The following is a 26,032-nucleotide window of genomic DNA, read 5'->3' on the forward strand; positions in this document are numbered from 1 at the left end:
ATAAAATGATCACCTCAGGGAAAATGCATTGATCTTTTATCACATTCTCTCAACTAATTCTTTACGGTAATGTATGAGGATCAGTCTGGAGAATTTACATGAGGATATTGGGACTTGAAGGGATAATCGGCGACACATGATTGTTAGAGCGGTTTTCATTTGAGTGTCGAAAAGTAATTGGTTTTGCACTTTCTACACGATGCGATTGGCTTAAAAGATTCGCGCCACCTTTTCATCCAATCAGAAGTAAAACCAAAGCCAATTGTGACGCGCTCGCATGCATTTTCCCGCGCTTTGCGTCAGCCACATGTAATTACTTCGAGTTTTGATTGGTTCAATGTATTGTCTGTGTCCTATGTGATTGGCCAGAGTAATTACTTTGGTTTTGGTTTTACGACACTCAAACGAAAACCACTCTAAAAGAACAACGCCCCCCATAAGTATCATTTGCAAAGCCATACATAAGAACAAAATTAATTCCTACTAAAAGTGGATTGTTTTCAGTAGGGATACGTGTGATGATGAGGGTAAATAATGCTTCATTCGCCGGCTACTACTTACCTTTCCTTCGGCGGTAACAGACAAAAATGAAACCCAGGATCAGAAATATAAGAAGGAGGGCAAAAAACACCATCAGCAAAATGAACCACCATCGTTTGTAAAATATTTGTTCCTGTTCTTCGAGACCGTCGACATTTCCTACAAGAATCAGATAACACATGTCAAGAATTGATTTAAAAGTAAAAACTGAATGTAGTGTACAGTGTAGGTAGCTAGGACGAGGAGTTGGCAGCTACTTCATAGGCGCGACACTCAAGTGAGAAAGTACAGTCAGCACAATCAAGTGGGAATGCTCTTTTGGGTGGATTTCCACTGCAGCGTAATTTTTGTGCGCCTGCGCACGTAAATTTTACGCTCGTAAATTAAACAGAGGCAATGTATGAAGTGTCGCGCGTAAACGTCAAAGTTGAGAGAAGTTCAACTTTCACATTTATGCGCGACCTATCATACATTGCCTCTATTTCATTAACGCGCGTGCGCACGTAAAAATTACGCGGTAGTGGAAATTCACCCTGGTTGAGCAAGCTTCAACTCAAATAACATTTACACGCGACACTTCATACATTGCCTCGGTTTTGTTTACGTGCGTACGCACGTCAAAATTAGTAACAATGGAAATCCCCCTGAGGCCCACGGATGGTATGCGCAGTCTCCGTCGCAACCGCTTGGACCGGACTCACGGATGGGGACGGGGAGCATTGCTTAAAATTTGTTATAGCGTAAGTTTCTAACAGCGCAAGTTTATTTCAGTCAAACAACTGTAATTTCGTTTTGCTGGGGATGTAGTTAGTATAGGTAATAGCATGATTTGTAGTGGTATTTGGCATAAATACCACGAGTGATATTTCAAAATTGTTATACGTAATTTCACGAGCCGTTAGGCGAGTGAAATTTGAGACAAATTTGAAATATCACGAGTGGTATTTATGCCAAATATCACGTACAAATCATGCTACTATTTGTTTATACTACTACCCGCAAGAGGTTTGTAATTTTCACATGTAAGTATTTCAAATTAAACTGAAATACCACTGCTCTAAGCCAATCAGATTGCAGAAATTTCTCATGTAGTAGTGTAACTGCCCTAATTATCTTTGTCTGTTATAGCGAGCTTTTCTCAAGGCAAGAGTCTACAGTCAGTACCTTCCACGCTTCAGAAAACAATATAATGCTCAGGCAACAAATTACCTGTAAAGACTATATCTGAAGGGTCAGACGGTGGGGAACGTCCTTTTGCGTTCCAGGCGATAATCCTGAAGATATATCCTCTGTTCGGCTCAAGGTTACCCAGAGTGTAGTAAACATATGATTTATTCTTTTTAGTTTCGTCAGGACTTGCTTCCCAATTAGTTTGAAACTGCGTAGAACCTAAGAAATAAATGCAGGATGAAGCTAGATAAGGACAACGTAAGAAAACATAACAAAGATTATGGTACACTTAAGGACTTTTTAAGGTCCTTTTAGAAAACGTAAGATAAATAATTTTCTGTTCAAAGTGGCAAAACGAAAATAGGGCAAAGGAAAACTAGAAGAGGTTTACTATAAGAGATCCTTCTAAAAGAGAATTCACAAAAGTAGTTCACGGATTGTTCATACACTGCACAGGTAGCCTGCGTAGCAAGCGTTTCCGCGCGAGTTCGTCGAGAAAAGTTGGGACGAGAGCAGAAAAAAAGGAATCCCGCTCTAACTTTCGCGCAATAACTCGATTGGAAACGCTTACTACGCAGGCTCCTGCACAGGGATTTTAATTTTTAGTTCAGGGATTGCCTGCTCGTATTTGAAAAAAAGAAAATGACCGTATTAAGACGCCATTGAAAATTTACAAAGTTAGCTGAACACTTAAGTATGCTCATTTACATTGCACAGAATTGATGGAGAGTTAACTTGTCAATTTAATTTGTTGTAATAATTGTGATAATGAAACTATCTGATAGCAATATGAATTATTGTCCATTTGTAATTAAAAAATATTCCTCTTCGACCGTGGGGAGAAAACACACTGTTTAGGGGTGATATCGTGGGCAGGTATAACTCTCCCCAGATCTCACACGCTGTTTAAAATTGAAAAGGATTGGAGAGAGCAATCGATTCACACTGCAAAACAGACGGTAGTCTGTAAACGGTCTAAGCCTTAAGTGATTTCTCTGCAGCAAGTTTACTTACCATTTACTTTTGATTGGATCTCGAATTTTTCAAATGGAATATTGCCACTATCTCCGTTTATCCAGCTAATCACAGCTTGTAAAGATCCCGGAGTGATCATAGCCACAGGCTTACCAGGTTTGCCAGGAAGTACTGCAAGAGGAACCAGTGGGATAAGTGTTACTAGCTTTGTTTTACATGACAGTTAATATTTACGAGAAAGTAGTCGTCTACCCTGTCTGAGGTAACATTAATAGTTTAAGAACACTATAACAGTGAGAAATCGAGAAAAACTCGCGTGAGAAGTTCATATGCGGGGAGGTAATGTTAAAATCTTACCATGCAGAGAGTGCAAAAAACCATCAACGGAAGAAGAGGTTGCTTCGTTTAAGACGCCGTTTCCATAGAAGCTCATTGCGATAAATGTAATTATGGAGTATTCACTACATAGTTATAAATAGTTCTGCGAAGCTAATGACTTTACAATCGAAACATTTAACCCACTAAACGCATACGAGCTATAATAGCAAACATAAAATGCACATGAAAGAGCAATGCCTTATATAATGTACAAACAACTTGAACTGCTACCCTGAAAATCGGAGAGCTGAAATATTCTTGATGTCAAAGAGCTCGAGTTCTATTTGCATCGTAAGTTCATTTAGGTCATAATTTATGTGAAAATGTTAAGGACCCATCTGTTACAAAGATCCCCAAAAATAAAGGGATAAATCTCATAGTTTAATAGATATAATCGTGTAAAGTTTGCTTATCATTTTCACATAAATTATGACCTAAATTTGCAGACCGCTGAATTTCTGGCATTGGGTCTTTGCGATTTTGGTGAAACTCTGTTCAACGTAAGGCACTAATGCGCACTATATGTAGCCGAGAGATTTTCACGAAAAAAATGCTGGCAACAGCAGAATTTCCACTCAGACTCCAAAGAGGCGTGGCACTATAACCACGCGACATTTACTCCGATCGCCAAAAATTTTATGCTATATTGTAGATTGATCTATACGTTATAAATGCTATATGTTAGACTTACGATTAAAGTTAAGGTTGGGATACCAGAGACCTTCAAAGTAAGCTGGTACCCCCAAAAAATAACTGGGTCGAGTCACCTTAAATATTCCTTTCTTTACGACAAATTGCATTTTTACACTCACCTGCTGGCCCTTTTGTCGTTTTGACAAACGTCTTAGGCAAGCTGTAGCCCATAGAATTCCTAGCTCGAATCTGAAACGAGTAGTCAGTCAACATTTCCAAATCGTTTATTATTTTCTTCTCCTTTGCAGCAGAGACGATCACTTCCTTTTTCGTGTTCGTTGTTACCTTCCCGTATTGTATCTCGTACTCGATTATTTGGCCATTCGGCTCGCAAGGTGGTGTCCAGGACAAGTCCACGCGTGTATTATATACCGCGTCACTGGTGAAAACAGCTGGAGGCCCAGGTTCTAGCAAATCAAAATTAAAATATCGCTTTAACCCTTTAAGCTCTAAGAGTGATTAGCATCAAATTTCTCCACGTAATATCAATGCTTTGCAAAACACACTGACGACAGTAATTAAGGACATGATCACTCACGATAGATGTCATTGATAATTCAACAAATTCTCCCCACTGCTTCTATAAACATATACACTATACTACTTCTATAAACTTAGAGGGAAAAAAGAATGGGAATCTGAACTTAGATGTTAGTGTTTAAAGGGTTAATGGACATAAAACAACAGTGCAACGTCCGAAGGCGGCTGAAAGGAGTCAACACTACAAAACGTCTTTTTTTAGTAGTTTTTCTATCTTTCAGGGAAGATGGTAAAATGGTTTTCAATTTGGTGACACTCTACGGATATCCGCGATTTTCAAGGCAGTATAACGATGGGTGTTGGAGGAAATCAGATCTTTCCATTTACCACCCTTAAACCTTTCAGACCCAAGAGTGACCAATATCAATTTTCTCCATACAATATCAATAAAGGATCAGAAGTAAAGGTTATGAGAACTTAGAAAATGATCACCAAAGGGAATATGCTTTGATCTTTTGACAAAATCTCTCAACTAATTCTTTAAGGAAATGTATGGAGTACAGTCAGTCTGGAGAATTTTTATGTGGACACTGGGGCTTAAAGGATTAGAAGTATAACGATTTTTCGTAGTTTCTTCCTACCATTTTCTATGCTCAAAACATACCAGTCTCAACCCCGTACTGTAAAACGGTTTTTCCTCACACTGAAGAGGGGTCACAAACCCGAAACGTTTGTGGGGTTTTTTTTTAACACAGTTGACACTTTTTGATATTTCTTTACCGAATATCACCTCATCAGCTATTCAACCCCGTACTTACTATCTGCATGAGTTTTGATTTCCTTTGAAGTGCTGGGAGGACTCTCTCCAATGGAGTTATATGCTCGCACCCAGATCCTATACGTCACAAACTTTCGAAGGTTGGTAATGTTAGCAGTGGTCTGGTGAGGAGGGACAAACAACACCTTCGGCCCAGGTTCTCGCAGACATACTGGTAAGGCCCGTCTATGCCTGCTTCGTCGCTTCATACTGCGCTTCCACCTGACGGGCAACGGACGATCTTCCTTATGAACCTACAAAAAGTAGCGGATCACACGGATCTCAGCTGATACCACGGTATAAAGGATATAAAACACAGATTGAAGATTACAGATTGAAGTTTATTGTCTTATATCAATGCGCAAATCGTGAAACAAAGCAGGGCCCTTACATAAAGACTCATTATCATGTATGCAAAGCGCAAGAATTTTTCTGTTGATTGACTTTTACGCATTTCTGTAAAAATGCTCTGCTAAGATTCTTAAGTATGATACTAATATTTCACTGTTGATGTTTATACCAGAGAGTCAAAAAGTCTAGACGAATTGAGCAAGATTAATTCGTCTCGTGGTTTTATACTAGGCAGCCGCACTGATTGAGCCTTCCCTTCCTTCCTCGCTCGGCTGAACAAAAAAAACAAAAAGGGCATAAGTTTTTTATTAGCCGCCATACCTGTAATAACGATCGTCTGCGACGGCGACCCTCATTCGATAATGATAGATCTTCCGCATAAACCTGATTACAAAAATCAGCCGCAAAACAATCAAATTGCGAGTCAAAAGCAAGGTATATGCCGGAAGGGGAAGGGGGCATCCCTTTACTGGGTCCAAACGGGTATGGTTTTCAGGGTCTTGAGTCTTAAACAGGGTGTACCCGTTTCATTATTTACCGTCTTCACCAGGGTGTCTTTTTTGACAGGAACCCTTTAAAAGACTCTACATGGCACCACAAATGCGAAATGGTACGACTCCAAGTGATTAAACTGGTCTCTCGTCTTCTGGGTGGCGAAATGTGCAATTTTTGCCTTAAAGTGGGTCATGGTTTGAAGGCCTCAGCGGTAGACCAGGGTTATCACTAAGATTTCAAGTTGCTGCGTAAATACGACAAGTAGCCGGGGAATCCAACAGCTATGGATTTCTTTTGGTTCTAGTTTCTTCTATTTCCCTATGAAAGTAGCCGGGGGCACGTTCTTAATAGCCGGGGGAAATCACCGGCCCCCGCCCCTTAACCCTTTAACCCCTAAGAGTGATCGGCATCAAATTTCTCCTTACAATATCAATGCTTTAGAAAACAGAGTGGTCATGAGAATTGAGTATATGATCAGGGAAGATGAGTCTAATTGATACTTCAACAAATTCTCCCCACTACTTCTATTGAAAAAGTATAGGGACAGTAAATGAGAATCTCAATTTTGATCTTAGGATTTAAGGGGTTAATAACAGCCCTGTACACCACTACCCAATCTTCCATTGATTGCCCTGCTCCCAGGGTAAAAGATTTAAAAAAATGAAAGTTTGTTTATAGCGGAAAGTGCGCTTAGCTTATCCAGCTAATTTACAGGCACTCCACTAAGATAATTAGAAACAAATAATTCTAATTTAACACAACAGGATTAAAAACCCCAACTGACAGGAGGCAACCAGTTGGCTATTTACAAGTGCGGCCGAGGATTTGAAATCCAGCAAATGGCCAGAGCGGGACTCGAACCCGGGACCGACGGATTGCGAGTTCGACTGGCTGACCACTCGGCTACGTTTCCTCCTAGGGAGGTATAAAGCGTTTTCTATAGAGCGTTTTCACTCACGTGGCCAGCATCTATGCTTATTTATTGGAAAAAAAGAAGGCGTTTCCATAAGAAAAGAGTTCAACTCCCACAGGTCTGGTTTGGAACACTAACATGGCCGCCGTTCCATTGTTTTGGAACACCAATATGGTCGCCGCGACGTCATGTGAAAACGCTCTATATCAGTTGCTCTGATGTCGATGCACCGCCATCGCTGGCACTGCTACCTCTCTAAGCTGGCGGATAGACCCAAGTATATTAAAGTCTTATTTCAAAATTCAAGAAACTTTGTAGGCAATTACATGGACGACAGGAAAAGTTGCCTGTTTGTCAAACAAATGTCTGCTACATTAAAACATTCACAATTAAATGTACTTCTCTTCTAACAGTACAAACAGACAGGGCGATACTAAAGCTAAAACGTTAAATCTACCCCCTGGGGCTAAATCAAACTACACTAAAATATATTATGACATGTGGAAGCAGCAAAGAACTAACCTTGTATCCCATAAGGTGTCCATTAAAAGAGCCAGGAGAAGGAGCCGCCCACATGATTTCAATAGAGGTTCTAGTCACCCGCTCACTCCTCAAATTTGTGGGCGGATCAGAAGGGGCTGAAAAAAATAATATGAACGGTCAGGATTTGCTCCATGCTGTCCAGATAACCAGTTGAACGTACCTTGACTAGTATATTCTATAACCATTAAATCCCAGGCCAGTTAGTTTGACAGTTTTAAAACAAATGTTAACGCAAAAAAGAAGAAATTAAATGCACCCGTCGGCAAGCTGTTAGATTGGATAACCAACTTACGTTTTTCTCCCGTGGTAACATTGTATTCAGGAGTAAAGGGGCCAGGCCCCTTCTCGTTGACAGCGGCCACCATGATTCCATAGACGGTAAACACTTTGAGGTTATTTAACGCACGTTGGCGGCTGCTGGAGGGCAAGGAAACGTCAATGAAGTCTGCTGATCCTTGTTGCCTGTATTTCACGATGAAGCCTTTGAGAGTGCCTCCCAGTTCTTGGGGCGAGGGAGCCTACACATGACAGCAAAAGAGTATATGTGTTTTCCGTTGAACGAGAACGTGTCACGTGCTACGAACACAAGTCACCAAACATATCCCTAAGAAAATTGTAAAGGACTCGCGCGTGATCGGGAAGTATAACTTGAAACCGCTCCTTTATGTTTCCCACGGCAAAAATTGAGGGTCTCAGGAAAATAACACTCTGTGATTTCCTTGGGCCCACTCTTTATGTGCATGGTTTGAATACCGCGATTGCGCCCCCACCTTATCCCCCCACGCCCCTTCCCCCCCCCCCAAAAAAAAATAATAATAATAATAAAACAGAAACCAACAATAAAAAGAACAGCTAACTAAACAGAACGAGGAGCAAAAGTAAGCTCTTATTGGTGCCGGTCGCTTTAACTTACATAGGGCGCATCCCAAGTTAAGAAAAAATCAGGGATGAAACAACGCGTGTTCTTGTACCTTTGAGAAAATAGAGGCGATGTCGTACTTAAGTTAGGTACGCGCTTGACAAATAAGAGCGAAAGGGCAAAATCACCGAGTCAAAAGTACCCTTCGGTAGAATGTTTCCTGGGCCTTCGTTTTAGGGCATTCAACAAAACAGAGAAACAAAAATCTTACCGTCCATTCTAAAAGAAGTGATGTGGTAGAAGCGGCCCGAATTCTAACATTATAAGGAGCTCCAGTCGGCACTGAAAAACGAAGAAAAAGGTCAGTCAACATAAAGGTTCCTTGGAAAAAAACCGTCAGGAACATGTAGCGTCAAAGATGCTACAGATATTGGACTCAAATGATAGATGTTCTACTAGTCTTCAAAAACGTGTTATTATGTACGCTCACAAGCCAGACGAGTGGTGGTAGGAGCTAACGCGGCACTGTAGGGAGTATCACCCTTGTCATTAGTAGCCATTAATCGGAACATGTAAGACACCCGTGGGATAAGCCCCTCCACTTAATGAATGTATTTTTATGTATACTCACAAGCCAGACGTGTGGTGGCAGGGGTTGACGCGGCACTGTAGGGACTATTACCCTTGTCATTTGTAGCCATTATCCGGAACATGTACGACTCCCCTGGAATGAGCCCTTCCACTTTAAAGCTCCTTGCAGTGTGATCGATGTTGGAGGAATACACTAGCCAGCCATCTACTTTTTTGTTCAGCTGTAAAGTGAAGTATCTCAAAGGGCTCTTAACATTCGAGGTAGCCTGCCATTTGACCATTATCCAACGTTCGCCAATGTCCGAGAAGTAAATGGGCAAAATGAAGGGTGCATCTGGATAGTCTGTTGTGGATCAAAACGCATGTAAGAAATTCACTTGTGACGGATTCTAGACTAGCGTCCCACGCAGACGTTCTTTTGGCTTGTCACGCAATCCTCATTCTCGAACGTTTATGGGGAAAGAACTCGTCACGAAGCCCCAAGAACGTCTGCGTGAGAGGATAACTTTAAACATGATAACCTTTTCACTGATTTCCAATCAGTTTTGGTTTAACCCTTAAAGTCCCAATAGTGACCAACAGCAATTTTCTCCTAACGATATCCATACATTATCATAAGATGAGGTTACGAGAATTAATAAAATGATCGCCTAAGAGAAAATACTTTGATCTTTTATCAAATTCTCTCAACTCATTCTTTAAGAAAATGTATAGAGATCAGTTTGGAGAGTTTGTATGTGGATATTGGGGCTCAAAGGGTTAATACCTTTGAGTCCATAAACGAAATCCTAGGGTGTAACCATTCAAATGAAACCACTTTAGCAGTACTTCCACACAATAAAATTTATTTAGTTTGAAGTTCTAATTTTTGATTTCGTGGAAATAATCTTATGGTATGACCATTAATTACCATAATACCTCTTCAACGGTACTTCACATGATACTATTAATTTAGCGCTCTTTACGTCTTCCGCCTTTCAGCGAAATTAGCCTGTTCACAAACCCTCTATATCATTTTTAGAGATCGTCGAGCGCACATATAAAAATGAAAACCGCGGGTAATTTATTGACCGCAAGCGCTAGGTGGTGGGGGTGAAGAAAGGAGAAAAAACGGAAAACGTCTGTGAACAGGTTACAGCGAAATCAAATAATGTGACCATTTACATGAAACCTTTTCAGCAGTACTTTTGACTGGTTAAATTTGCTGTTCAGTATATTTTAATGAAAAGGAATGTTATCTTTTTATTCGTCTTAAAGGTTGGTTTTAAGCAATTTTGAGAAAAAGAAGGTTAGGCATCAGGGCGGTTTTGATAAGAAACGAAGCACACTTGAACACAACTAGATGTTACGGCAATCAACGAAAGCCGTAGCCCAAAGTATACGATGAAGCTTTAGTTGACGGTAGCCGCGCATGTGTTGCCCGTTTAACCGCAAAACAACACCACTAAAGGCTCACTCACCAGTGGAACCACCAGTAAAAACCACTGCTTCCGCTGGTTTCTCACTCCAACCTTGATCTGTCTTCGCCCACAGAAAGAAGCGATAAAAAGTTGCCGCGGTCAAAGGCCCAGCGATTCTCTGACGCTCGGTTGAACCTATGGAGTCAGCACTCCAAGTTTGACCAGATGAGGTTTGATTAAGGCGCCAAAGAGCTTTATATCCGGTAATGACGCCATGAGGGTATACGGGTGGGTCCCAGGCTATCGTCACGAAGGTATTGGATACAGCAGTGAAACGGACGTGAGCAGGAGGGCCTGGAGCTAAACAAAACACAAACAAGCCAGAATGAGAAACCGATCTTCAAGGAAGACACATAAAGGGGAACTCCAGGGTACAAATGGACTTTTTAATGATTGGCCTAAATCAAGTGTTCAAAAACTAGAAAATTCTCTTGAGAACTCTGCAGTTAAAAACAGCAGGATCCTGGAAAGGACAGGGAATTAAAATAATTCCTTGAGTTTGATCGTCCGGGTGAACGTAGTCCTGAATAGGACTGTTGTTGTTGACAGTGACTGACGTTTCGACAATCTGTGAGGTAGTCATCTTCAGAGTCAAAGTGAGTTGTATCACGTCAGTTGATGGTATTATACTCTGGTTATTGATCTGATTGGTCAATTACGGCGCGATGTTATTGGTCGTCTGTCAGTTAAGCCGTGATGTTATTGGCTATGAAGACACGTAATCAGTAATTGGTGCGTTTCGATCCGTCTATTGTCACAGTTAAACAGTCGTGTATTGTTAGTCAAATTGTCAGTTCTCCAGTCTTTCTCTCGTAGTTAGTTTTGCTTGATCTCGTCAATAAGTCGTTTGTACGGCGCTGGTAACTGTTGGCTACGATTCAGTGGAGTTTGTTCTAAGTTAGTAAACCAGCTTTCTGAAGTAAGACGTTGATAGTAGTCTGTAGAATAGGTTGAGTTGATAAAAAAGAAAGTCATTTAACTTACTAGACTCTAAAGTGGTTGCTCGGACCGGAGAGCTCCTCGGCCCATTCCCAATGCGTGTGTAGGCAAGGACCTGAAACTCGTAAGTGACAAAAGCCTCCAGTCCCTCCAGATCGGCAGAATATGTGGCACCATGGTTTATTTGTTTTTCTTTCTCAGTATTTAGTCTGCCAACTACGCTGTAATAAATCTGCAGTCGAAACAAACTCTTAGTACACTTATAAACAATCAATTAGTACTAAATAGACCCTCTGCAGCTAGTCATCAACGTGGTACAAGACCGAAGCACTGGGACAAGATAAACAAAAGGCTTATATAATTTAATATATTTATTTCCTTTTTTGTCTTTTTTTAATAGTCATTTATTTACACAACACATGTTACAGTTACAAAGTTTAAACAAAAGAAAGTGACAATATCTCAAACTCGACAAACTTGCATGAAAACGAAAAGAATGATACAACAGTCGTAATAATTCACATAAATATACGATGCCTTGCCCCACTGCTTCTCTTGCTTTCCAGTATGGCGGTTTTGTATCACGTGAATGACTTGCTGCAAAGGGCCCATTAGTAACAAAACTGGCAAAGTAACGATCTTTGAGAAAGGAAATACGATCCACTTTAGCTTCAAGTAATTCTCTCGACCTGTTTTCCAATTTCTTGCGTTGTAATCGCAAGATAGAGCGGCATGGCCGAGTCAGGTCTTTTTATCCATTGACTCTCTCTTGCGCGTGCCACTGTCTACGCCTCGCGTCGTCAATGTCTTGATATGCGTGGCGGAAACGACGATAAGGATAGCCTGCGTAGCAAGCGTTTCCGATCGAGTTATTGAGCGAAACATGGAGCGAGAGCAATAAAAAATGGTAAAAATGAAAGAAGGGGGACGGAAACGCATGGTTAAGCGATATTATTAGACATGCAGTTTACCTTGTATCCAAGGATTTGGCCATTTTGTCCCACAGCAGGTACAGGTCGCCAGTTAAGTGTTACACTAGAAGCTCCAGCAACTGTGGGTGTAACACCACTTGGAGCTCTTGATGGTGCTACAAAGATAATATGAAACTGTTAAGCCATAATAAGTAGAAACGTTTGACGCTGAGGATGGAAAATCTCTCTTTTTGACGCTTCAGAAAAGTAAGAGGGGCGGGGTATGCCGTACTACTTCGTTCAGCGGACAAAAATGATGAAAAACAAAGGAACTTTTGTTTTCTATTCACGTTTTAAGGCTGATTCGGTGTCATCTGTGTCCGGTACACGCAGCAAGAGACGAGAGAGGGCCCTGTGCTAAGCATACGGGTTCTTACCATCTTCCTGCGTCCAGGCCCACGCAACTGCACTTTTATTGCTAGTTCCTAGTCCATTTAGGTTGTATGTGCTCACTGACACTCTGTAGTGCTTGTATTTCAAAAGACCTCCGGCTCTGTAGTAGTTTAACTGGCTGTTTGGAATTTTGATTTCCAGAGTATTTGAAGAGGAAACTCCTTGAGGCTCAAATTTCATTAAAAAGCCGATATAGTCACTGTTCCAAGTGTCTCGAGGTGGAATCTAATTAAAGAAGGACATAAAGAGAAGAATCACTGAACAGACTTTGAGAATTCAGCACGAGAAAAATAACGCGCTTTTACCGAAACATAGGCGCCTGTTCATCAGTTGACTTTGCACCCACCTTCCATCTTAGTTCCAAACCATCTTTGCCAACTTGAATCACAGTCAAATTGCTGGGAGGATAGGAGGGAGCTATGCAAAAAATAACAATTAATCAGAATTATCGTTTGTAAAAATATCAGCTAATTATCAGGCAACGTTGTATCTCTACTGGTTTGACGACAACTGGCAAAGGAACACCCTGCCAAAGTTTGATTTTATAACTTAAAAATATAAAAAAAATCGCCAAAAGTGAGGAATCTTTTAACAGTACTCAGTTACGTTTGAAGTTGAAGCCTGTATCTTATTACGATAGTTCCGTCGCTCATTTTAAAGGCAGTTTTAAACAGCCCGAGTTCTTTTTCCAAGTGATGTTTTCCCTGAGTGTTCGATAGAAAAAGTGGATCCTGGATTCTCTGAAGAGGGGCTCCGAATTGAACTCGTAGAGCTGAGTCCGTTGAAACAGTTTGACTACAATATGATTTCCATCCAACTTTATCGTTACGCGTTATTTTCTATAACCTTACATCAGAAACCATTTCCTACTTAAACTCGGTGTGAAAGCCACTCTTTTAGTTCCTAGTAAACAGCCGTGTACACGAAAGCTTACACTGCTGTTCGAATTTGAAATACACTTGCCTATTTCCTTATTTCCGGTTACTAAATTCGAACTCGCTGTAACTCGAACTTTTTTCGATTTCCCCAGAAGGTTCGAGTTATCGGGAGTCGACTGTAGTCACCATAATCTCTGTAAACTCAGAAACAGGCCATTGGAACCGGCTGCAAACGAAGCTCATGTAGGAAACCCTCGACTTCAGGCTATTTCCAGTTCACTACCAAAAAAACCAGGGCTCGAAATTAACGCTCGCAAACTCGCATTATGCAATTAAATTTGGTAACCTGCGAATGAGAAAAATATCCACTAGCAAACGTTTGCGAGTTAGAATCATCACGGTCTCCCAAGCAAAGGGAAAGAATTTGCTGGTGCTCACCAGTTTGCTAGTGGAAAAAAATCTTACTAGCAAAACTTTGCAAGTGCAAAGAAAAGTTAACTTCGAGCCCTGAAAACGAATAAGGTCTATTGCCTCTTTTGACGGTAAAATTTCCCCTTACCTGTTTCGAGCGTTTTGATGGTATCCGAGGCATTACTGGGACTGCTGCTTCCAACCTTGTTTTTAGCAATAACGCGGAACCTATAGTCAGTGTAGGGCTTAAGGTTGCGAAGAGTCAGTGGCAACAGGTTCCACACGAGATGAGCATCACGAATGATCATGAGAGTTTTCCATCGCGCCGAGAAAGGATCATAAAAAGAATCGTTATTGTACTCAATTGTGTAGGTCAGAATGGGGGCCCGGCCTGATGGTCCAGGGGTAAAATTAAGCACCACAGAACGCGCCGCTGCCTGTATGAACCTCAGATTGTGCGGTGCCCCCGGTCGTACTGCAAAAGATAAAAACGAAGCAAACTTAAGCTGATTGAAAACAATATTCGTTATAATCCGTGTTCTTTTTTGGTGTTCGCAGAGTTGAACACAAAAAGGTAGCAAGCGAAAGAAAAATAGTGCCAGCAATATAACGTGGTCGTCCATTACTACGTCTGTAATCGCACGGGATACACGCAGTTAAATTGTTTAGAGTGAATCTAATGTTTTAAGGGTCAGAGCATACAGAGCACGTTTGTCAAGTGTAAGAGTTGTTTCTCTTTACGCTACTTTGTCCATCCGACAAACACCACCGTCCACGTAATTTATCTGCCTCCCTCTGTAAAAAGTCATTTTAAAAAAATGGCTCTCTTGCAACTCCATTTTGAACATGTTGAATAAGGTTTACATTACAAGCAAGTATTGTTTTTATTTTTATTGGTTTTTTGTTTGTTAATTCGTTTGTTTTTCAATATTTAAAACACATCGAACAGTGACATTTGATTAATTTTAAGCACACAACGAACAAAAAAGGAGAAATTTGTCATGTGATCTTACCGGGAGATTGCGTAGTCATGGCTGACAGTTTTTTACTCGTACCAATCCCCGCTCTAGTCTGGGCAGATAACTCAACACTATAAATAGTATTGGCACTTAACCCCGTGACAGTATATGACAGGGTAACGTTTGGTAGCGGTGTCGTGGGCGCGTTGCTTGGAGACGTGTCATTCCTCCAGTGTTTCAGCAGGTAAGCGAGTAGGACACCGTTAACGCGCAGCGGTCGGTCCCAGCTGACCCTCAATGCATCGGAGTACACTTCGGACACTGTGAAGGATCCTGGCGCATCTGGGACTAATGTATTAAAAAAAAGTCGCATTTCAACACCGGAATGAGAGATTTATCGACGTTTGTTTTCTTAACCAGAATTATTAAGAGAAAAAAACACCATATATCTAGACAGCTTGGCAAATCTTATTAAAGGTGTGTTACATTTGCTTAAAAGGTTTCAGTGATCAATGACTGATGTCAAGGTAGAAGAAATCTTGAAGGGATTTTAAGTACGTTCGCATCGTTGACCGACATTAGGGCGAATCGAATGAACAACAATTTCCCAGCTTGATAATGTGTCACTGGAGCAATTAGCCTGCGAGCAAGCTCACCATTTAGAGGAGTCGCGGGGGGTCACGCGAGAGCCGCACGCCATGTGAAACGCGAGTGCGAGGGGCAGCTTGCTCGCGCGATGTCTTTCGAGGGGGCTTGTCCGCAGGACATGAAGCAAACGAAAATTTCAGAGTCGGCACAAAACTGAACAAAATCGGTACCCCCAAGAAAATGTCTTAATAAAAAAGGACGATCCACCCTTCGACCCGAGCAAACGCGAACCGACGCTTCAGTTTTGGACTGAAACTTCCGTGTGTTATTTCCGAACAAATCGTCACCAAAACTCTCCGAAATTATGCCAATTTTTTTACCCTCAGGGGCTGTTTATATGGGGTAAGCCGGCCCGGTAGGCCAGCCCGCATTTTCATAAAACTTTTACGAGGAAACAAGGCATGAGCGCAGCCAGCACGGCTAACCGGGCTGGCTCACCTCATATACTACACAGACTCATAGTTGAAGTATTTCTTTAAAAATTATGAATTCCTTTATCTCTCAAATGTTTCTACATCATAAATTTCCTTCTACAAAAATTAAATGCCCAGGAACTTCACATTAGAACGTGTCTCGGTCCTGAAACTTAATAAACTAGGTTTTTTTCTACTATGAATGTCACATACCTCCTTCCTCAGTCTTGATAATTTTGGTGTCAGACCTAGGACTGTCTCCTGCACCGTTATAAGCTACTATAGCCACAGTATACAGCGTAAACTTTTCCAAACCAGTTAGTGTACCCCTCTGGAAAATAACACTGCCGTCATGGTCTGCTACACGTTGTACGATATTGCTTGGCGTACTTCCCTTCCAAGCCTGGAGCTGTGTTACATCGCAAAAAAAAAAAAATTTACAATATGCATGGCAATGATGAATAAGTTGAAGAATTTAATCAGACGCAAAACTAAAAGGTTTTTTTTTGCCTTTGGCACCAATTGTATGTTTTCCTGCCGTCTACAGAAGTAAGATAGGGACCTTAAGATCCAAAAAGGGCGACGGCGGTGAAAACTTCTCTTAGAAAGTTATTTCAATCTTCATCGCGATTATTCCAACTCACCCACTTTGCCAAAATGTAGGCGAACTGTCCTGGAGTTCACGCCAGTTACTTGTTTTCCTACCCCACTATTGTACACTGGTTAAAAAATTTACAATCGCCACTTAATTCAAAAAATAGTTTAACATTATCCTGCCCAAGAAGAAGAAGACGAAGAAGAAGACGAAGAAGAAGAAACTCCGAAATATTTTGGTCTGTTTCTTTTCTCCGGCGAGAAAATTCCCAAAACGAGAAGTTTAATTTCAGTTGGCCAGTGAACTAAAGCCATGAGAAGTCGTCCACAGACTTGACAATTAATTAGAACTACATTTCACGCCTCTACAATTGACCCTGTAAATGAAACGATTGACAGCCCTCCTCCAACGCATCTACAGTGGAACCTCGATTTCACGTAACCTCTGTATAACGAAGTCCTTGGTATAACGAACGATTTTCTTTAGCCCGGCCAAAATTACAGTAAAATGTATGGAACAGAATCTGAATTTAAGGAACCTCGATTTAACGAAATCCTCGTTATAACTAACACAATCCAGGAGCGCAATCGTGAAATATACCTCGTAATATAACGAATAAATGTCAACCTGTGATAAAAGACGAAAGCCAAACAGACCAACATGGATAAAATATATGTGTACAGTCGTTTTAAGCAGTTTTGTTTGCCTGTTCTTGTGTTTGTAGTGCCGTAGCTATATAGAGGTCGGTATTACAGTAATTGTTCAGATCCGGGAATGCTGGGTTTTTTAAATTAATCATTAACTATACCTAGATATAAAGAACATTTTGGTTGTTTTTTCGGAAATTTGTTAAATCGAGGTGTTCGATATAACGAACCCTCAATATAACGAGCAAATTTCCCCAGTCCCTTAGCACTTCGTTAAATCGAGGTTCCACTGTACACAAATAGCGATAGACCCAAGTACCTTGTAACCTCTTATACGGCCATTCTGTTGTTTCTGGGGCGGTGGCTTCCATTGCAAGACTACACTGGTGGTCGTAATGTTGATCACAGTAACTTCTTGCGGGGATGCTGTGGGCACTGAGAAATAGAGAAAAAATAAATAACAAATTGTCCGAGCACTTTCTCATTTTTGAAGCAGGAACAGGTAAGTTGTAACCCATACACGTGTAGAGAGAAATTTGACTACTTAAAGAGAGCACGATGGTTTTGATGCTAGCAGCTAATTGAGACCTTGAAGACCTTGAGTCTAATGTTGATGATATTTTGTTTGTTATATCACTATGATGACGACCATTATTATTATTTTACATTGTTCTCACTATCTGTTTCTCATTGGCTAAGAGCCAACAGTTCATTTTGGAAATCAGCGCCACTTACAGGTAAGTATATCTGCCAGCAAGTAACTGAGCTCACCTCGACCTTTATTCTTGGGGATGTCACAAAAACCTCACACAATAATTGTATATTATCATAATTCCTTGACTTCTTTGTAAATTGTAAATTGTAAATATCTTATTATCCACTCCCCTCAGGGCTTTTCAGGGATAATTTACAACACTGGTTGTGGAACTTTGCCAGACTGCTTAGGTGCAGTTTACAAGTAATGAAGGAGTGAGAAATGATGCCCCCATACATGAGTGTGAAAGTGAGATGGACGACTACACCGGGCACTACGTGCCCTACTCTTTACGAAGAGTGTGTGGGTTCTTTAACGTCCCACAGATTTATTACATGTGCAAGGGCTTGTTAGACGGGTCCAACGGTTTATCGTCCTTATCCGAGAAGACTAGAAAGTCTAACCGTTTGCAGATGTGATTACAAAGGCAGCACTTTCTCCTCAGTTATTTAAAGACCCTGAGTGTTGGTCCGGCGGGGGTGAACACGCGACCTCCCGCTCAGCCGACCGGCGCTTATCCCATTGAGCTGACCAGGCGGCGGTTTTCTACTCACCCCCTTCCGCCGTGGTTACAGGAGTAGTTTGACTGTAAACGCCGTCTCCAGCGTCATTGTACGCCAGTACTTTAACTTCGTACGAGGTGAATTGCACTAGTCCGTCGATGTTTCCTTGAGTGGCAGCGGGGTTCTCGATCTTCTTGATAATAAACTGAATTCCAGCCACTCCCGCTAGACGGTAGGCTATCTTGAAACCACGGAGCGGACCATTGTGGCTTTCAGCCGGAGGAATCTGAAATGATAAAGAGAGCCTTGGAAAAGTGCTTCTGCTTCTTAATAAACCCGGGAACAACTATGAATCCCAAAAATCTCATCTAGAGTAAACGTAGCATCGATCTACATAAATTACGTTTATACCAATTTGATACATTTTATATCTTGCGGTAAAATAGGAATACAGAAAGAATACATATGGTGGAGAAAATTACATCACGTTACTGTCTGTCAAGTCTTTTCTCTCAGAGTCAAACCGGCTTGAGTTCTGTCATGTGATACTGCTCAGAATGTCATGTGGACTGAAAATGAAAGCTACTTCTTGAGCAATGCTTTTCTGTATTAGTGTTTATCACGCTGTGCAAGTTGGTTCACGCTATTTAACAATTATTCCTCGAGTCCGAATGGGCTATTGACTCAGAGGCCATGAGGGCGAGAGGAATGATTGTTTTAGTAAAATCCAACTAGTTGGTCAAAAATATCGAGACAAAACAACTTTAGCTAGCAAAACGCGATTTAGCCGTCATTGTTTTGGTTTTCAAAGCCGGCGCTTTTCGCTACTAGTGGGCTATAACATATAGCCTAGTAGTAGCTGAACCAATCAGAACGCAGCATCGATAATAGACCAGTAGCTGGATTTTACTAATGATTCTGAGACCATTCAAACGAAAATTACAGAGGAGTACTTTTCCGTGGTGCAGTTTATTTTGTTGTGCAAGGTTGTGCAAACCATTCATTCTGTGGTTCAAATGCCGAAGTGTTATGCTGGAGAGCAATACTTTCTTGCCGATGTGGTACTGTTTTTTATGCTGTAAAAGGTGGCTCTCGCGTATACTAAAATGTCTAAATGAAATCCTACAGTGACCCTTTACCTAACTCCAACGCACGAAATCAGTACTTTTTACGCGATCGTTTATTTGACAAGTTATATGGGACTTCAATTAGTGGCTTGAATCAAAACATACCTGCCACTGCACGAGGATGGAGTCAGCGCTGATCGGTACACCATTGACATTGGTAGGGGGTTGTGAAGGTGCTAAAAACACAAAATCAACAAATATCAAAGACACAAATCAACATTCCGGTGACCTCCTATTACACTTTCCACGACATTTACGACAAACAGAAGAGTTGACCACGTGATTAGTTTTTCCCGCCATTTTTCACGTTTGCCATTTTCAACGCCACGAAGTTGGTTTGTCACGTCCATGAAAACCGCGCGTTAGATTTACGCGAGTGAATAAAATAGAAGCAGTGTATACAAGACTGAGCGTAAACGTAAAAGTTGAACCTCGCTTAACTCAGTTTTAGGGTGGATTTCCACTGTCGCATAATTATTACGAGCGCACGCGGCGGGTAACTCGCCAACCTTCAAGAAATCGAAAACTTTGGTCTTTGGATCAATCCAGAAAAAGTTTTTATTAAAATTTCTTAAAATTGTGCCTTTATGTGGTCGTTAGTTGGACCCGGCAAAATGGACAGTAGTTTTCACTGACGATGTCGTCGTTAGAATTTGTTGGGATTACTCTTCTGTTCTTTTCGAGTGACACTGCGACAAAAACAATGATTCCATGCCTAGCTGGATTTTTGAAAACGTTACTGCCAAATATTCCTCTTCCAGTGTCAAGCAGTTTTTTTCTCCAGAGTAACCAATATAAAAACCAAGAGCGCAAACATTACATTTTCTCTCTCCTCCTCCTCATTTCTGTCTCCTCGCTCTTGCTATTACTCCGTCCCTTTTCCTCCGTTAGTGTGATTTTCGGCCTTATCGGACACAAGAAACCTGCCTTTTGGCCCTTTACCACTCAGTTGGCTGTAAATTTCGCTAGGTTCGTTTTCAAAGATCCGGATAGATATAAATACTTAATTCAATAAAGGATGCTTTGGCATTGGTCATTTGTGCATACGAACATCAGTGCAATGATTTGCTTCGGTGACCACCAAATAATAGGGAGTTAAAGCAACAAGGACGGCGACGTCAACGAGAAAGACAAAAAAGCAATTGGTTTAGATTAGCAAAACAACAACTTTGCACGTGCATCACGCTTTTTTGTACATTTCTTTGCCGTCACGGCACAACTTCGACGTGAAAATGCCCAATTTCACGTTTTGTGGAGGACGTGAACCTAAGACAACGACTTTCTTTTTCTTTTCCTCAACTTCGATACACTCTTCTGGAATTCACGCCAAAAAATTGCTAACATTTGACGAATTGAACGATATAGAATAAGCGCGATGAGGTTCATAGCAGCGCGACGTTAAAATTTTTAAGTGACGTTTTCGTGGCAGTCACCGTCGTTGTTTAAGCTCCTAATTAGCTTTCCAGTGCATAATTCCCAATTCCCAAAGCAACCTTCACTGAATCAGCTGTATTCAAAAGGTATGATGCGTTAAGGAAGTACCCCTTACCAGCCTTAAGGGTCCTAATGCTGCCAGACGCCGCACTCGCCGCACCCACCCCTACTTGATTGACAGCTTTAACACGGAACTGGTACTGAGTGTGGGGTAGAAGATTACGCACGAGGATTGACATCTGTCTGTCAGATGGATTAATGTTGTCAACGTGCTGGCGCCAAGGATTAGAGCCCGCCTTGGCGTCAACAACGTAGGATATGATGGGACTGTTTCCGTCATACCCCGGAGGAAACCAGGACAGACGAACTGACGTAGGCTGGATGTTACTCACTACAGGTGTGCTGGGAGCAAGTGGTGTTTCTGGAAAAATGAAAAAAATTAGTCAATGGGGAGCTTTAAAAAAAGCAAAGGCGGTTTTGAGCGTCGCAAGTCAATCAGAGGAGTACTATTTGCATTTTTGAGCAGTGGTTTTGCCCACATTTTCAGGCAAATCGTCTCCATGAGAGTAAAAACACTCAAGACTTCATTCGCTAATGCACTTTCTGAAGGTAAAAATCTACTGACTAAGGTTTCGCGTCAATGGTCTGATTGTTATCGCGGTGTTGGCCTCATGTGGCCCGGGATCAAAATCCGATGTCCTGTTAACAAATAAATTTTGTGCGTCTATTCTGCACAACAGCAGAACACCTTTGAACATAAAAAAAACTGTACACAAGCATAAGAAAGGAAGAGCATTGCAGGCAATATACAAGTACGCACCTTGTACGCTTAGCGTACCGCTGGTGGTGGCATTTCCCGCCACAGACTCCACACGACAGACGTAAGTCCCGGCGTCATTTTCCCGCACGGTGTTAATTCGGAGCGTTCCATCATTGAGTAGCGTCATCCGGGACGTATCAACTGGGCTTCCATCCTTTGTCCAGCGCCAGTGGACTGATATGGCAGGGTCCGACTGCACGGTACAATGAAGATCTTTTCGCGCGCCTTTGATGGCTGTTATTTGGCTTGGTAGTGGATTAGTGATCAACGTTTCGACTAGAAGAAACAAAGGATATTTACAGTAATATTAACTATTTTTAACTTAGGTGTCAAGGGTGACTAATCTCTATGCTCTGGTCACCAATCTCCTGTAACTACCTTCTGGCGGTGCACACCAATTTTCATTTCACTCGTGAATAAATAGCGCGGCTGAAGCGCCTGGAAACGATGTTGATGGAGGGTCTATTGCCCAAGCAGCCTCGTTTCCAGGCCAATATACCATCGATCAACCTCGTTGCCAAACAAATATACCACGGAATCGAGGCTTTACTGATCACATCTCCCAAATTTGTTCAAAGGAGGTCGGTTTGAAGAATTAGCCGAGGGATTTGAGCGAATCCAAAACGACAAAATATTTTGAATGAATAATAACACGATTAATTATAACTATAACAAAATTCTCAAATCTGATCGGCTATCAACTGCCCTGATTTCAGCCTTAACAGGACAATTTAATGGGACAGTACGCGTCACGCCTAAGTAATTGGACAGTACGCGCCATCACGCGCGCGCTTAAATGGCGTTTTTTCACTGCTAGCAAAAAAAAATTGGAATTTCTTCAGTTTTGATTTTCAAAAAGAGCCTTATATATCACAAATTTTGTTAAAGTTATGATTAATTGTTAACAGAACTTCGTGTCGTCCAATTAAGTCTGTAACCATACTCGTGATTAAACTAATCGGACTGATTTTGTTAATAACTCGTATGATTACAGACCGAATTGGACTCCACTCAGTCCTACGATGGCCCGCAACTGTCACGGCAAAACCAAAAACCTTCCGGCAAAAACAAAATATCTCACGGCAAAACCGAAAACCTCACGGCAAAACCAAATACTTCACAGCAAAAACCAAATACCTCACGGCAAAACCAAAAACCTCACGGCAAAACCAAAGACTTCACAGCAAAAACCAAATACCTCACGGCGAAAGCAAATACCCACGGCAAAACCAAAGCTATTTTGCTTTTGCTGTGAAGTATTTGGTTTTGCCGTGAGGCTTTTGGTTTTGCCGTGAGGTATTTTGTTTTTGCCGTGAGGTTTTTGGTTTTGCCGTGACAGTTGTGGGCCACCATACAGTCCTGTTACCATTGTATTTATTAAGAGGGCTCCTGTTGATTGAAGTGAGGTTTACTGCACCTCTGACATTCGCCTCAACTCCAAGCTAGTCCCTGTTTACTACCAAGAATACGAACACGGTCTGTTGACATCGTACTTACTCAAGATAGTAAGAGTGGCATTAGCCTTTCTGTTCCCCCGACTATTAGTAGCCACGCAAGTGTACTTTCCACTGTCGCTTTTCTGGCTCATGCTAATCCGCAGAGAACCGCTGGACATCTTCAGATACCGCGGATTGCTTTGGAAATTAATAGGTACGTCATTCTTTTGCCATGATATCGAGGGTGTAGGAGTTCCTCGCCCAACGCACTTCAACTCTACGGTTTCATTGATCAAGGCATGCGTATTTTTTGGTGGAACGTCAATCCATACGTCTAAAGCTGAAATTAAACACACGGTAGCAACAAACTAAATTTAAATACTTTTAACCCTTTAAACGCTAAGATCAAAATTTGAATTCTCATTTGTTGCCTCATTCATTTCCTACAGAAGTAGTGGGGAGAAGTTGATAAAATATCAAGCAAATTCATGTTGCGTGATCATGTCTAGAATTCTCATGACCACTCTGTTTTGCAAAGCATTGATATTACAATGCTGATCATTATTAGGGCTTTAAGGGTTAAAGAGGCTGTGTCACGGCAGTGATTCTATTTCATTTCGCACATATTGCTAGTTACGCTTCCTTGTGCGCCATGGAACTTAACGTTCGTGACGATATTACTTGTAAACGGCAAAATCATAGTTTCTTGTCAAAACAATGTGTCTCTCAAGCCTTATATTAAACGTTACGCGACGTTACGTGTTAGCGTTGATTTCCACTGTCGCGTGATTTTTACGTGTGTACGTGCGTAAAATTTACGTTCGCAAATCGAATAGAGGCAATGTATGAAAGGTCCACGTAAACGTAAAAGTAGAACCTCGAAACCATACACATACCGTAAAATTCCGAAAATAAGCCCCGGGGCTTATATTTTTCATAGGCCCTTTTTGAGGGGCTTATTTTTGGAGGGGCTTATCTACGGAGGAAATTTGCGTTTCAAAATCGATTGGGCTAGCCTTCTAGTTGGAAGCAAATTTACCGTTTTGGCTTTGTTTTACTTTGTATTTGAGGGCAATTTTCCAAGTACAAGCCCCCGGGGGGCTTATATTTGGAGGGGCGATTTAACGGAGGGTTGTTTGCGTTATCGGTTTGGGGGGCTTATATTTGGAGGGACTTATTTTCGGCATTTTACGGTAATAGACAAACTTACTTTTAATATTTAACGTTGCGGCCGATATTGCCTCGCCAGCGTCATTGGTTGCCACGCACTGCACAGTGCCTGCATCTCCAGACTGAAGACTTGTGAATTTCAGTTCCTTTTTGCTGCTGATTTGAATTCTCCCGCCAGGTGATGGTACAACTTTTGCCCCATTATGAAACCACGTGATTGTTGGCTTTGGGATTCCAGTTGCGTTGCATGCAAATATCGCTGCTTCTTGAGGATACTTATTTATATTTGATGGTGTGACTCTGAATGTCGGTTGATCTATAAAAAATAAAAGAATAAAATATGAGAAGGCATTATACATATTTTCACGTGACTCAAAGGAAGTCACGTGATCATCCGTCACCTGAGAAAGGCGCTGAGGCAGCACCAAAGGCTCGTGAGCGCTAAGCGTTTTTCTTTGCCTGCGAGCAAGCTCTCCATATGGGTGAGTCGCGAGATGTCACGCGAGAGCCGCACGCGAAAGAAGACGCTAGTGCGAGGGGCGGGAAAAGAAAGGGAGAGCTCTCCTTTTCCTCCGCCCCTCGCGGCTTCCCTGCTCGCTCGCTCGCTCGCGTTCCCTCGCGGCTAGCTTCTTCGACTTTGAAAAGGGAAAGATTTGTATCAAGTTAATGAATTGACGGCCACTAAAATACGCCACACCGGATTTGCCGAATAGACGTGCAAAAGTTTGTGACACCACAAAGCTTGGTACCAATGATGTTTAATGGTAAGGCGTTATGACCGTAAGAATTCTTGGAAAGTTTAAGAGTCGGTATGGAAAATTCAGTCCGGATCAATAAAGCTAAGGAGAATGGTCTCATGCGTACAAATCCTTCAAAAAAACCTAAACCTAAATAGAGACCTATTCTTGAATGTGAAGTCTGAAACCTTGTATGTGCATTGATCTTTAGCCGCGAATCCGACCTACATTAATTTCACGCTCAACCGTAAGGATTCCTTTTCATCGTTGAAGGTATTTAGTCTTGAGATTGTTACTACTTGAGCAGTTACTGAACATATAAGCGCAATGAAAACATAATGTTGAAAGCAATGCCAAAAATGTAACACAGAAACATCTGCTTACCAAAAACTGTCAGATTCGCTTTGCTTGTTCTCGGTTGAGGGCTCTGGGAACTGGTCACATGACATTCATAATCGCCCTCATCAGCTTTGCTTGGATTATTTATTGTGAGTCTCTTCTTATATTGATCAAAAGAAAATTTTGAACCACTATTAACTGTCTGTCCATTTTTTCTCCAAGATATGGTTGGCATGGGTCTGAGGCAAAATAAAAGAGTTTTGATCAAAAATGGATGACACTGTCATTCATACTATCATTCAATGTGATTTTTAATCTGCTGATATAACAAAAAAGGTAAAGGCGCACACGGGCCAAAGGCCCAAACGCCCGGAGCTTATCACGGTTTCCTTGACATGAAGCATGCCTAGGAGTATTGTTACTCTCCCCTGGGATGAGATGCTAGTCCATCGCAGGGTTACCCCCCCCCCTCCCCCCCAGCAGTATGTCGCCGGTACCCATTTATAAACCTGGGTGAAGAGAGACAAAGTGGAGTAAGGAAACAACTCGACGGGCGAGGCTTGAATCCTGGTCCTCCAGCTCCGGAGTTCAAG

At 41.6% G+C, this 26,032-nt stretch overlaps 1 protein-coding gene across 1 annotated transcript in view; it reads right to left on the reverse strand.

Moving 5' to 3' along the window:
- Window positions 1-26,032, reverse strand: part of LOC140942397 (protein sidekick-1-like) — a 35,243-nt gene that overhangs the window by 4,037 nt on the left and 5,174 nt on the right. Inside the window, exons 5-30 of the mRNA XM_073391368.1 lie at window positions 25,485-25,678; window positions 24,404-24,679; window positions 23,255-23,533; window positions 21,758-22,033; window positions 21,053-21,358; window positions 19,609-19,679; window positions 18,428-18,662; window positions 17,439-17,554; window positions 16,091-16,286; window positions 14,871-15,164; window positions 14,006-14,332; window positions 12,915-12,985; window positions 12,553-12,793; window positions 12,176-12,291; window positions 11,250-11,436; window positions 10,266-10,565; window positions 8,846-9,148; window positions 8,486-8,556; window positions 7,648-7,873; window positions 7,335-7,450; window positions 5,726-5,788; window positions 5,055-5,307; window positions 3,876-4,163; window positions 2,725-2,856; window positions 1,750-1,929; window positions 562-699 (exon numbers count right to left, since the gene is read on the reverse strand). Of these exons, the coding sequence (XP_073247469.1) occupies window positions 562-699; window positions 1,750-1,929; window positions 2,725-2,856; window positions 3,876-4,163; window positions 5,055-5,307; window positions 5,726-5,788; window positions 7,335-7,450; window positions 7,648-7,873; window positions 8,486-8,556; window positions 8,846-9,148; window positions 10,266-10,565; window positions 11,250-11,436; window positions 12,176-12,291; window positions 12,553-12,793; window positions 12,915-12,985; window positions 14,006-14,332; window positions 14,871-15,164; window positions 16,091-16,286; window positions 17,439-17,554; window positions 18,428-18,662; window positions 19,609-19,679; window positions 21,053-21,358; window positions 21,758-22,033; window positions 23,255-23,533; window positions 24,404-24,679; window positions 25,485-25,678 (5,255 nt within the window). The remainder of the gene's footprint in view (window positions 1-561; window positions 700-1,749; window positions 1,930-2,724; window positions 2,857-3,875; window positions 4,164-5,054; window positions 5,308-5,725; window positions 5,789-7,334; window positions 7,451-7,647; window positions 7,874-8,485; window positions 8,557-8,845; window positions 9,149-10,265; window positions 10,566-11,249; window positions 11,437-12,175; window positions 12,292-12,552; window positions 12,794-12,914; window positions 12,986-14,005; window positions 14,333-14,870; window positions 15,165-16,090; window positions 16,287-17,438; window positions 17,555-18,427; window positions 18,663-19,608; window positions 19,680-21,052; window positions 21,359-21,757; window positions 22,034-23,254; window positions 23,534-24,403; window positions 24,680-25,484; window positions 25,679-26,032) is intronic.

The sequence above is a fragment of the Porites lutea genome, chromosome 6, assembly GCF_958299795.1.
Source record: "Porites lutea chromosome 6, jaPorLute2.1, whole genome shotgun sequence".
NCBI classification, from domain to species: Eukaryota; Metazoa; Cnidaria; class Anthozoa; order Scleractinia; family Poritidae; genus Porites; species Porites lutea.